The sequence below is a fragment of the Monosiga brevicollis genome, genomic scaffold (genome assembly GCF_000002865.3).
Source record: "Monosiga brevicollis MX1 MONBRscaffold_27 genomic scaffold, whole genome shotgun sequence".
In the NCBI taxonomy this organism is placed as follows: Eukaryota; class Choanoflagellata; order Craspedida; family Salpingoecidae; genus Monosiga; species Monosiga brevicollis.
In genome coordinates, this window is record NW_001865064.1 from 176,939 (window position 1) to 189,572 (window position 12,634).

At 54.4% G+C, this 12,634-nt stretch overlaps 4 protein-coding genes across 4 annotated transcripts; 2 read left to right on the forward strand and 2 right to left on the reverse strand.

Annotated features, from left to right (window-relative positions):
- Positions 1 to 582: 582 nt before the first annotated feature.
- Positions 583 to 2,511, forward strand: MONBRDRAFT_28553 (uncharacterized protein; the record flags this gene model as incomplete). The annotated part of the gene is made up of 4 exons (XM_001748961.1): positions 583 to 677; positions 820 to 1,959; positions 2,086 to 2,208; positions 2,343 to 2,511. 4 exons carry the CDS (start codon positions 583 to 585, stop codon positions 2,509 to 2,511), a joined length of 1,527 nt encoding a protein of 508 aa, XP_001749013.1.
- A 199-nt stretch (positions 2,512 to 2,710) lies between these two features.
- MONBRDRAFT_28554 (uncharacterized protein) lies at positions 2,711 to 5,940 on the reverse strand (the record flags this gene model as incomplete). The annotated part of the gene is made up of 12 exons (XM_001749023.1): positions 2,711 to 2,788; positions 2,916 to 3,005; positions 3,155 to 3,203; positions 3,295 to 3,401; positions 3,722 to 3,809; positions 3,983 to 4,091; positions 4,188 to 4,275; positions 4,403 to 4,508; positions 4,582 to 4,642; positions 4,728 to 4,833; positions 4,913 to 5,052; positions 5,793 to 5,940. 12 exons carry the CDS (start codon positions 5,938 to 5,940, stop codon positions 2,711 to 2,713), a joined length of 1,170 nt encoding a protein of 389 aa, XP_001749075.1.
- A 147-nt stretch (positions 5,941 to 6,087) lies between these two features.
- Positions 6,088 to 9,038, forward strand: MONBRDRAFT_33925 (uncharacterized protein; the record flags this gene model as incomplete). The annotated part of the gene is made up of 10 exons (XM_001748962.1): positions 6,088 to 6,218; positions 6,359 to 6,465; positions 6,707 to 6,777; positions 7,044 to 7,688; positions 7,786 to 7,916; positions 8,051 to 8,213; positions 8,303 to 8,384; positions 8,474 to 8,539; positions 8,623 to 8,780; positions 8,870 to 9,038. The coding sequence occupies 10 exons, from the start codon at positions 6,088 to 6,090 to the stop codon at positions 9,026 to 9,028; spliced, it is 1,713 nt and encodes a 570-aa protein (XP_001749014.1). The 3' UTR covers positions 9,029 to 9,038.
- Positions 9,039 to 9,153: 115 nt separating this feature from the next.
- On the reverse strand, positions 9,154 to 11,947 carry MONBRDRAFT_38530 (uncharacterized protein; the record flags this gene model as incomplete). The annotated part of the gene is made up of 2 exons (XM_001749024.1): positions 9,154 to 10,943; positions 11,663 to 11,947. The coding sequence occupies 2 exons, from the start codon at positions 11,945 to 11,947 to the stop codon at positions 9,336 to 9,338; spliced, it is 1,893 nt and encodes a 630-aa protein (XP_001749076.1). The 3' UTR covers positions 9,154 to 9,335.
- Positions 11,948 to 12,634: the final 687 nt, after the last annotated feature.

Sequence of the window (12,634 nt, forward strand, 5' to 3'; positions counted from 1 at the left end):
GAGACAGAGAGAGAGAGAGAGAGAGAGAGAGAGAGAGAGAGAGAGAGGGAATGGTCTGTATAAAGAAATGCAGAGATTGTGGCTACCAGCATGACAGCTTCCTTTACAAATACCTTGTTAAACCAGAGAATCGATAGCTTTCCAAGTGGACTCAGAGGTTTGATTGAACTAAAAATCAACAGAGCAACTGCAACTGCAACTCGTTTCCCTTTTGTCAGACGTTTATGTCAGACAATCGAGAAAGAGCTTGAAACGCTCTCTCTCTTTCTCTTTCTTCGGTTCACTACTCTCTGTTGAATAGGATGATATCGTTCCATCTCTGAGAATATCCAAAGAAGCACCTCTAACTCTGCTGTAGGTCTTAACCTATGATACATCTCTCATTCTTGGTTTATTTTATCGCTTATTTTAATTAAAAAAAGCAAAATTTTAAATACTCTCTGCCAAACTTCCACATCACAGATCCATCTCTACAGCACGTTTCTTTCACCGTATCATCTCTGACTCTTACTCTTTCCCCAGCCCTCTCTCTTCCACTTGATCGTTGTCTCTCATTTTTTTTTTTTAGAAGTACGTGCACACATGCTCCTGCTGCTGCTGCTGCTGCTGCTGCTGCTGCTGCTGCTGCTGCTGTTGGTGCCGGGCGCCGTCCGCCGCCGAGTCAACAGTCTTGCTCGGTGCACTGGGTTGTGCTTTGGATACAAGACCTCACTGAACTCGGCCTCGTTTGTGGTGATAGGGTTGTTAGAGGTGCCGCTGTGCCGTGCCCTCGTTGGTGTGCCCCGCTTCCCACCTTTTGCAAATATTGTTCGTTGACAGCGTCGGCGCGATGATGCCGCTGCAGCTGCTGCGGGGCATCGGGCCTGCCAGACCGCAGTCGCTGCACCGCTGTGTCGCGGTTGTGGCCACGGTCAATCGACCTGTGGCGCTGGGTGTTGGTCGCGGCCTTGAACAGCGGCAGCATGCCCATGCCTCGCCCCGATGGGCCGCTGCAGGTTCGTCCGCGGCCCCTGCCAAGAAGGGGCACGTGACCCAGTATTACGAGGACCGCATTGCCCAGGGCGAGCTCGAGGCCAATGCGCTGCAGTTTGACCTTTGCGACCACTTGGACACCCTCTACCGACAAATGCACACCTACAAACCCCCGGCCACCTCTTGGCTAGGCAAGCTGCTCGGCGGCCGGCCCGACCCAGCCTCTGCCGTTCGCGGCCTCTACATTTGGGGCACGGTTGGTTCGGGCAAAACCATGCTCATGGACGCCTTTTTTGACCTGGTGCCCTACGAGCGTAAGCGCCGTGTTCACTTTCACAAGTTTATGCTCGATGTCCACAAACGCATCCACGCCCAAAAAATGGCCAACGTAGCCGACCCCATCCCCCCCGTCGCCGTTGACCTCATGCGCGAAGCCCCCCTCCTCTGTTTCGATGAGTTTCAAGTCACCGACGTCGCCGACGCCATGATCCTCAAGCGACTCTTTGCTGAAATGTTCCAGCGTGGTCTCGTCATGATCGCCACCTCCAACCGGCCCCCCGAAGACCTTTACAAGGGCGGCCTCCAGCGGAGCCAATTCCTCCCCTTCATCCCCCTGCTCAAGGCCCACACCACCGAAGTTCGCCTCTCCGCCGAAAAGGACTACCGCATGCAGGGCCTCATGAACAAACTCCAACAACAGTGCTTCTTCCATCCCCTCTCCGACTACCAAAACGCCGAAATGGAGCGCCTCTGGCAAGAGGTGTGCGCCGAAGAAGGCGCCCCCATCCAGGCAACCTCGCTTCAATTACAGGGCCGACAGCTCCGAGTGCCCCGAGCCTGTGGCCAAGTCGCTCACTTTTCCTTTCACGACCTATGCGAACAACCCGTCGCTGCCGCCGACTACCTCCGCATCACAGAAACCTTTCACACTGTCTTTCTCACCGGAGTGCCACGCCTCACCCGGAGCGATCGCGATGCTGCCCGCCGGTACGCCCCTCCCCCGTGCGCGTGCTCATTGTCCTGCCCAACTCTTCAAATGCAAACCGATTCTTTGCCATTATCCGCGGCTCATAAACCCACCGGGTCCTCACTCACATGTCCTTCTGGCTTCAGCTTCATTACGTTGGTAGACTGTCTGTACGACAACGCCGTGAAGCTGGTGTTTAGCGCCGCCGACGAGCCCCAAAACCTTTTTGCCCCCGAACCCCGCACCGGTCTTTCCGACAGCGAGCGAGCGTACGTGTTGAGCTTTCTTCTTCTTCTTCTTCTTCTTTCGCTTACCTTCCACTCATAGAGTGTCGCGCCCGACCAAATGCAAAACTCGCACCACTCACCTGGTTCCGTGCACCCTCTCGATCATGCCCTCACAGTCTCATGGACGATTTGAAGCTGGACATGAGCCACGTCGATGATGCTTCCATCTTCACTGGAGAGGACGAAAAGTTCGCTTGGGCTCGCTTGGTATCCCGTCTCAACGAGATGCAGTGCGCTGAATATTGGACAATGTGTCACAAGTTTTGGAAGCCTCAACAACAATAACGCTGGCTCCCTCCCAGCCAGGTGTCCCCCAGCGGCACTGGCGCAGCTTAGGCTTAGGCCCCGGGCAACAGCTCCAACCGGCAAACCGGCAACGCCGGCTAGCCTTGACATGATAATTGAAGCCCCTTGGTTGTGCGCACGCCTCGCTGTTTCATCCCTAAATTTCTTAACACGAAAAGCAGCCAGCACTCGTCCTGCCTCAAACAGTCGAAGCTCCAGCAAACTTGACTTGTCCTTTGACATGGGTGCGTATCGCAATGTGCGAGCTCAAACGCGCCTAATCCAGTAGCCAGACCATACGAAAGCGTTGCGCCTTGTGATTACGGGCTTGGCACGAAACCAGTTTGCCCAGCAGCCCAGCCCTTCATGTAGCAGCAAAAAGCAGGATTCAACCAACCCCTTACCAGCGCACTTTTCGCCGTGTCGTTGTCTTGCAGATCCAAGACCTTTTCAGCGCCTTCGACCGGCCCAAAGGCACAGAGGCGTTCCAAACCCTTGACCCGCATTGATCACAACAGATATGACAAGTGAGCCAAGGTCACGATTCAAATAAAAGTCAGCGTAATGATGCTCTTGAAGAGTCAACCCTCGCTGCTCTTCACTTCTTTTTGCATATGTTTTCAAACTTTGCCGATCGGCTCACCGGTCTTTGCGCTTGCCCCTCCAAGCAAAATGTGGCTGGAACACGGACCCTAATGTTTTCCATGACGTGACAAGAGACAAAATATGAGCCCGACCAAGCCAGCCATTGAATCAACTGGGACGACTTGGCCACCACCACACCTCGACGCGAGGGTGACTGCCGTAACAAAGTAGAGCATCATAAGATAAGCTTCAGCCAGAAGGTTCGTCTTCAGACCAGGGTCCGGGGTGACGACACCGAGATACAGCTAGACAAGGAACCATGTCCAATGTGAAGAAACAGCGCACGGGCAAGCCTGGGCCGAGCAGAGGGACGGCAAACCAATGACCAACCCGTGCTTCATTTCGGGCCAGCATGATTTGCGCACGGCCTACAACGATGACCGGGCAAGCGGGGTCTTCGGGCTGCTCTGACATGCAGATGAGCCAAACATAACAATCGGGGTCGGCGTGCAAGACTTCCAGAGCCCCCGCTTCCTGACCAAGTGAAACACGATGAGTATGCAAAGCTAAAAGCGCAACACAATCAATCAAGGAAAGCCAAGAAAGAGCGCATCATGGCTCACACCTCAGCCAGAGTGGGAGGCTGGATGCCATAGTGCATAAAGACATCTTCGTGCTGCATGATGGCATGCGCCACCTTGACCTGATCTTTGCTGTAAGGTACGAGGGAAAGCTGACGGCCCGTCACACGGGTGGCGTTGGGGGATCGAATTCTATGGCAATGCATTTGCTTTTGTGAAAGACGGTGGGATTTGGCCAGCGACCGGAACGGCCCAGCTTGCTCGTACGAGTCTGATCGTGTTTGGGGAGGCGTATGGAGACGAACCGAATGTCAGGTTGCATGCCACTGTACTTGTAAAAGCGGGCATGGGCCGTGTCTGTGGCCAGATGTCGTCGGGTGTGGGGCCCAAGATTCAGCTCCAGTTGAGAGTCGGCTGTGCAACAGTTGGCATGGGTCCGAATTGAGCATTGAAGCGCGTCGATTGAAGCGCATTGTCAGCAGAGCGTCTGGCACTCGAGCAAGGACAGACATTGGGAGGTGAAATCAAGGTCAATGGGCCAGTGAGCACCGGCGTCCTTGCGTGTCAGGTGCTGGGTGAGGTTCTGTAGAACATCGACCTATGTGATGGAGTGAGCACAAGAGAATAAGGGCTTGGTTTATCTCAGACTGGCCCTAGCAAAGGCATCAAAATGTGATGCCTTTGCACGCTGAGAATTGGATGCGGGGCTGGAGGGTAAGACCGACCCTTTCACCGACGACAGCGTCTCTGAGCTTCAGGACGCCATTGGCAAGAACTGTGGACATGCGCCGGTCCCCTTTGTTACCCTCTGTGCGGGTGGCAAAGGCCAGGCTAAGCCAGCATGTAGGATAAGTGTGGGGGACAGCGCCGGCAGTCGGAGATGAGACAATGATAAGAAACGCACCGGTTAGTACCCTTTGACCGGCGCGTGACACGGACAGCGTCGACCTTGAGCGTCGAAGAGGCTGGCAATCAGCGAGTCATGTACCAGAGCGAGCGCAAATGAGATGGCAAGATTGAACCGGGGGCAATGGGCAAGCACACACGAACCAAACTGTAGGGCAAACATCATGGTTTCAGAGAGAAGAATACGTCGCTTGAAAGAGGGTTCTGGCGGGCGCAGGAGTGAAGGACTGTGAGATAAAGCAGGACAAATCTGTGTGTGTGTGAGTGTGTGTGTATGTGTATGTGTGTGTGGGCTGCAGGCACCGAATGTCAGGTGGCGGCGTGCAGACCCAAGAGGAGGATTCAAGTTGAGCAAAGTAGGTGGATTGTTCCTGAGCGACGCTCAGAGAAACTTCGCCGACTAGGCTTGCAACGGGTGGGGTGTCGAGATCACCCAGCTTCTCAACGTCGGCAATCATAAAAATGGCCGCTGTGAGGAGCAGAGCGCAACGGGGAGGGGCGACAACAGACAGCGGTGAGTTGACTGAGACATGGCAAGCAGACAAGGCTCGAGCTGAGCAAATCTTTGCAACCAACATGTCTCCGAGTCGCGCCAAGCGCGCCAGTGAGCAAGCTCTTCATCATAGCTTGGGGCGGGAGCCGCAGGGTTGATGCGGTTGGCCGGCTCGGCCATCCATCGATGGCGTCTACATTGAGGCACATTACAGGCGAGCCCCATGAGGGAGAGACTTAAAGGCTAGCAGGAAACGAGGGTTGTGCCAACGCACACGGTGACAAAGGGCTCATCGTATGGCAGCAGAGCGACATGCCGCCCAACGATGCACAAGTTTCGAGCGCGCTGAGTCATGACCGCCGGCAAGCAGTCCTATCCCTGGCCAAATGGGTATTGTTCCGCCCGACACAAGCCCACGGGCGAGGTGCTTGCTTGGCTTTCAACCAGCGTAAGGCAGGCAACCAAGCAGGCAGGCAGACAGGCAGGCAGGGGATAACAGTATCGTGGGGCGGGCAGCCTGCCAGAGAGCGCCCAACACGTCGTGCAAAGCAGAGGATCAGCGTCAGCTACCAAGCCACGAGCACGATACGCACCCCTTCACCTGGCCACAGCAGAGGCAACCAAACCCCGATTGCCCCCCTCCATACACTGAGTCTCAGACAGGCAGCGGTCGTTGCTCACCAGAGAAGCCCCTGCGCCATCAACAGCGCGCTGACCCAACAATGCAGACAGCGCGCGCCTGCGCGCGCGAGAGAGAGAGAGAGAGAGAGAGAGAGAGAGAGAGAGAGAGAGAGCGAAATTTTGGAACAAAATTTCAGACTTTAGATTAGACCACCAAGATGTTACTTTAGAAATACATGACATTGTAACTTGACTGTCAAGTTGGGGCTTTAACCGGAAAACTCAACCCTTTTGCAGCGGAATGCAAAATAGTATAATATATGACTCTATAAGTTGATATACTTGTTGTAGCATGATATAGAGTTATTGTAGATGTGTTCATGGCCAAGGATGTCGTCACAATCTGACATTCTATCGTCAGCAAGTGTTCTGTCTCAATCTCTATCTCTATCTCTGTCTCTGTCTCTGTCTCTATCTGTAACTCTCTGTCTCTCTCTGTCTCTGTCTCTAATTCTGTCTCTGTCTCCTGTCTCTGTCGTTCTCTATTTCTCTCTCTCTCTCTCTCAAATTTTCTCTCTCCCTCTCTTTCTCTCTCAAAATTTTTCTCTCTCTCTCTCTTCCTCTCTCTCTCTCACTCTCTCACTCTCTCTGTCTCTACCAGCGTCATGTCGCTAAAGCCTGTGCCTGGAGCTGGCGCGGGACGGAAGCAGCAGCCGCTGCGGAAGGGCCATAGCCTCATGGACTGGGTTCGGCTCAAGGGCAAAGAAAGTGCGTTTGGTCTCTGGCCCTCCGTCTCCGTCTCCGTCTCCGTCTCCGTCTCCGTCTCCAGCTCTGTCTCTGTCTCCGTGTTTATGTCATGCAGCAGCCCTCCTTGTCCTCCATCGCGGTTGGCGAATGCACTTGGCCCCCGGGGGCGCGTCGGCTGCTGACGGCTTGCCTCTCACCTTGCTTCTTCTTCTTCTTCTTCTTCTTCTTCTTCTTCTTCTTCTTGGTTTGATGAGCTGCGCAGAGACGGCGCTGGCAGGTGGAGATCGACCCAAGGACCGCAAAGTGACACCGGCCATGTTGGCTGCCCACGCTGTACGCTCCAACCCAATGTCCTCATCTTCCAAGAACCGCACGCCTCGCGCTCACTCACACAGTTCCTCCGCTGTCTGGCTTTCAAGGGACCGGATGGTGATATTTGGATGGCTTTTCAAGGACAGGTCTTCAACATCTCCCCTTACCTAGACTTTCATCCTGGTGGGCGCGAAGAGTTGTTACGGGCATTTGTTCGCCCCCCCCCCCCATTACCCCGACAACCCCCATCCTACCTTTAATGCTCTTGACCCACCATGCTCCAACAGGGACAAGATGGCACAGAGCTTTTTATGAAGTATCACCCTTGGGTCAATATTTTCAGCATGATGGACGCTTGCTACGTTGGCAAACTGGTGACCCCTGGCCCCACACGCCTTCAAACGTTTGCTCAGCCCATGGGCGGGCGGCCTGCTCAGCGCACCACAGGGCTTTCCGCTTCAAAACGCACTAGCAGTGCACCCCAAACCGTCTCACCCATTGCCACCCAGCAGTCAGCCACCACGCAATCAGCCACCACCTCCTCGACACCTCGCGTCAGCAGCCTCGACACGCCCACCGTGCAGCGCACTTCAGATCAACCATCCATTTCCCTGCCCGACGACGACACTTTCGCTGCTCCCAGGGCGCCACAACCTCGCACAACTTCCGCCAAGTTTCGCGTTGAATTTTATGAATCAACCAAGGCCATTCACGTTGATGTTTTTGGACCTCGCCAAGGTCCCGCCTGCCCCGTCACGGCTTTGATTGAGCCCGACTACTTGCGCCTCGTAGCCCTGGACCCCGGCGCTCGCATCCCTGTCTGGAATCAGGCTTGGCGCCTGTCCGGTCATATTATCACTTCCTCCAGCGATCGATACCAAGTCAACTCCTTCAAAACGTCTCTTTGTTTTGCCAAGACCGGCGCATCTCAGGTACGTACGCGCATCATTTCAAGTCGGTGCAAGAGTACCATCCAACCTGATGCCCCCTTCCCTCACACGCCCCGCCCCCTTCAACCGATTCTCGCAGTGGGGCTCACTGGGCTCAGACTTGGGCTCCTGGTCCGTATCCCCAAGTGATACCACACAACATTGGCTACCTGCGTTGGTGGTCGGAACTCACCGTGCTTCAGCTGAAACCGTTTTTCTTCACATTCGCGCGTGCGTTCCCAGCTTTGACGTTGCCCGTCCAACATGTGCTTGGCCCCTGGTTTTTTTTAAGCTCTTTATTTTTTCATTCCTCCTTTCACTGTGCTTTGTCGTGACTCCCTGACCCGACGTGGTATTTTTCACAGACCACATCTCCAACAGACTCCCGTTTTGCCAGGCCAACACGTGGAGCTCAAGGTCACCCATCAAAGCCACATTATCATTCGCCCTTACACCCCCATTCCGTTTGACAGCTGTCAAAGTCATCCCTTTGTACCTAGCCCCGATAGCTTGCTCTTCTATATCAAGGTCTGGAGTTGCTCGTGGGCAAGCCGAAATCTCTCAATATCCAATTCCATCCCCCTCATTCCTCTTCATGCTTGTCGTGGCCACTTTAGATTTATCCAGACGGTCCAATGTCCAACGCGTTGGTCAATCTATGCCCCGGCGAGTCATTGCAAATGGCTTATCAACCTCAAGGTGTGTGCCAGATTTAAGCAAGCCCTTTGTGAAAATTGTGAAATCAAAAAGTCTCATCGTATGCCGTCTGCTTTGCTGCGAGAACTTAGGTCCTATTTTCGACCCACTCACACCTCCTGCTGCCACCCGCTACGTCATGCTGGCCGCCGGCACTGGTGCGTATCCCTGCGTTGCGCACATCGTGATCTGCCTGTCTTTATCGTGCCCCATGTCCTGCAAATTCTGTGGGATCCAACAGGCGTAACCCCAATGTTGCAAATCTTGGCAACTGCTCGAGTGCCGTGTATCCTCTTTGTATACAACACCCTTTCTGAACACCATGAATTCACCCATTGGATCCGAGGTTTTAAACATGTGACCGCGCACTTTATCACCACCCAACCGGCTGACACAGAGGTGTGTGCTCGCTTGCGATGAACCTTGCCTTCTCCTGCGATGGTGCCGCGAATGTCCGGTTTGATGCATCTTTGAATCTTCTTTTGCAGAACGTGGGCACTCTACAGGGTCGATTATGCCAGATTCACTTGCAACAGTGCAATGTTTTGCAAGAGGAAAATCGTTTTCTTGCCTGTGGGCCAGCAGGTTTCATCCAGTGCTGCGTGAGCCTGCTCGCACACATGCCCAATAAGCACATTTTCAATTGACATTTAGACCATTTGGCAAATCATGCACATGGCCCTTCCTGGCCCCCTCACTTGCATCATATTATCTTTTTGACGAGAGCTGATGCGCTTGAGTCTGAATTGCCATGGCATCCGGAGTATTCAAACCATTGCACGACCATACGATTCTTTCTTGGGTTGAGCAGGGCACCCGCACCACATGAAAACACAGCCCGAGCCCGAGCCCCGACACACTTGACATGATTGAATAGCCACGCGGCGTCCGCTCAAACCGAATCAAGCTGGTTCTGGGAAAGGACAACATTTGCCAAGGTAGGAGAGAGTTGGATTAAGACTTGATGCGTGGTGGACTACCTGATGCCGTAGCGATCACGCTTGTGCTTGAACGCCCAGTGCAGGCTCTGCACAACTCAATCGCCTCGTCCAACTTGACCGCCTCCAACGCCCTGACCAGCCGTTTACGGGCGTCGTTGTCCTCGAGCAGATCTTCGGCCACACGTGCCAAAGAATAGGTGTCGTGCTCCTTTTGTAAACGCTCGCCGGGCCTGGCATTGGCGTGGCGGTACTTTTCAAGGCCGCCTTGGTAGTTGTAACGAGGTCCATACGTTGCTTCATCACAGGGCCCACCCAGGTCGAAATCAATCAGGAAAGCCATCGGCTTCGGCCTTTGCTGCGTTTGCACAGTCTCTTCCTCTGCGACCGCTTCCACGACGAGGTCTTTCAGTGAAAGCTCGTCGTGCGAGGGCTGACGGCTTTGACATGGCGTCACATTGCCGGACTGAGCCTCGGGGCTGTGCTGGCTCTCCTCCTCCTCCTCCTCCTCCTCTTTCTCCTTCTTTTCCCAGCTGGGCGGCTGAAACATCCAATCTTCCGGCTGCCAGCTGTTGCAAAAGAGAATGTTGCGCGGCAAAATGTCGCCGTGCACCAAGTCAAGTTTGTGCAACACTTGCACCTGCTTCATGACATCGATCAGCTGCATTGGCACCTGACGGCCGCACGGGGCCGTCTGTACTCGTGGGTACCGGAGAAGCACCAAGCTCGTCGCAAGGTCCTCCAACACCCACGCCTGGTAAAACTTGCCCGTCTCTGGCAACTCGGCAAGCGCACGGAGCAGATCGCGTGATGGTGGGAGGCGGGCAGTGTCATCGCCAATCTGGTACATTGTTGTACCCAAAGACTCGGCTTGGCGGCCCCAATAGTCGTAGTGCTTGATGACCCACGAGCCCGCACTGTCATGTACGTACTGCTGCACATTGGGCCCGTACGTTTCCTTGCAGGTCCATCCGGCCATGCCCCGAGCCGGGCAGGGAAAGGGCTCGGAGGAAAGCGGAAATCGATGACCGCTTTCGATAATCTGATGCTGGCGACCCGTCACAAACTCTCTGCAAGCGGTCAAAAGCGCCCAGACAGCCTGATGGTCGGCGCGGTTTTTGGAGATTTGGGCGGATCCAAGTCGGAGAAAAGCCACGTAGTATTCCTTCTCAAGGCCCTTCATCTTTTGAATCGTGGCAACCATGTTACTGCTGGTCAAGTGCAGGACCAGATAAGCGGTCACAATGTCACCACACACATTAATGTTGATGAAGGGATGAAGTGGGTGCTGCCTGTCCTTTCGCATTTTGTATTTTGGTCCCAAGAGGCCAAGGCGCACAACCTCGTTGCCCACTTGGCCACCAAATTCGTCAAAGTGCTGGGCGCTCATTTTGCACTCGCCCACGATGACGGGTCGCAGCAGGACGTCAAACCCCACCCAGTCAGCGTGCATGTTGGCTGAGCCAAGAGATGCCTGGTGTACCAAGTAAATGGGGTTTCTCACTGGCGCCAGCTTGGTGGCGAGGGTGGATGCGGATGTGTCAGCCAACGGCTCCGTCTCAGATGGGCTGGAGACAGCAACCTGGGCCGAAGTCGCAGCAAGGGCAGGGGCAATGAAGTGGTCCTGCAAAGCCAGTGTAATCAGTGACGAGAAGTGTGGCTCATGGCTCTTCACTTCGTTAGTCAGGCATGCGTTTGTGTACGCGCGGAGCAAAGTCGTATGTATGCCTTCTTGAGGCAGATTGGCAGACAAAAGCTCTTGAGCTCGCTGGACAATCTCAAGAGCCAGGTAATGACAGCTCGGAGGGAGTTGCACAATGCCAAAATGAAGTTTTTTTTTGACGTTGTGGTTGATGTCGCTAATTTTCGGGGTTTGTGAGGGTGACATCGTGGGCACGTTGGCCTCCACGTTCGTGGGCAACGAGGCTCCCTTCGGGGTCCACTTGTGTTCTAAGAATTATTGACGGCCCCAAGGCACCACAAGTAAGCTTGAGCACCGAGTCCATGCGCACAGGGCCGGCGGGAAACAGCCGTCGCCTGTCGAGCGCCAAGCCAGCGAGCGATGCTTTACCAGGAATGTGCACATAGTTTTCAAGCTGGTCGCAAGTAAGACGGTTTTTCTTGCAGAGAGTGTACAAAAAGGAAACTTTGTCGACCGACATGCTTGCTAGATGATTCACGAGGTCATAGCCTTGAGGAGGCGCAAAATCTTGCACGAGGCACTCGAGCTGACAAGCCATAAACAAAGTGAGGGTACGCTGTGAGTCCTTCGTTCCAGACATTTGCGTTGTTAGACAGCCGTTTGTGGACACGAGGGGCGGCGGGAAAACCTGATCAACCAACCACTGCGTTTCGCTCCTCCCGCTCCCGCTCCCGCTCTGCTCGTCGCTCCCGCTCTGCTCGCTGCTCCCGCTCTGCTTGTGCTTGTCGCTCCTCCCGCTGTGCTTGTCGCTCCTCCCGCTGTGCTTGTCGCTCCTCCCGCTCTGCTTGTCGCTTCTCCCGCTCTGCTTGTGCTTGTGCTTGTCGCTCCTTGAGAAAGCTATTCAGCATCAACGCGGTCGCTTCGGAATCCAGATTTAATCCTTTGAGGCGCTCCGCCAAATCAGCAAAGGCCGAATCGAGAGCCATGCTTGCGGGTCTTGCGTTCAAGACACCAGACGCGAGGCGGGGAGGTAGCCAAGTGATCAGCAAAGAGAAGCAGAAAGAAAAAAAAAAAAAACGGTCAAGCAAGAGAAGAAGAAGAAGAAGAAGCCAAAAAGTAAGAAAAAAAATGCACCACCCGCACCCTCAAAGAAGAATGGCATCACGCCGCCAAACACCACCATCATCTAAAAATAGAACAACGGCTCGGTTTTCGGCGCGCACCGCCAAACGGCTTGAAACGGTTTTTTCTGGGCCCACTGTTTACTGCTCGTGCCAAACATTGTTTCCTCGCACGTGACCAGCTCCGACACGGGTGAACGTCATCGTCCAGGCGATCAATTACATGCAGATGCATTTGTCAACCAGATAAAAGAGAGAGAGAGCGCGAGAGAGAGAGAGAGAGAGAAAGTGAGAGAAAGGCCGCCAAAAGCTAACAGCAATTCTGGTGTGTACACGGAGGACGGTTACACTCAAAAAGAACATGGCACACCACCAAACCAAGGGTCGGATGCGGAGGGAAACAAACAGATACAAAAGGCACAAATCAGGTTCTCAAGACCTCTCCAAAACCCCGATACCCCGCCAACAACGCAACAACGAGACAATGCAGCGACACTCTCCCCGACGGAAAAGAGAAAAAAAAGGGGGGGGGGGGGGGGGGGGGGGGGGGAA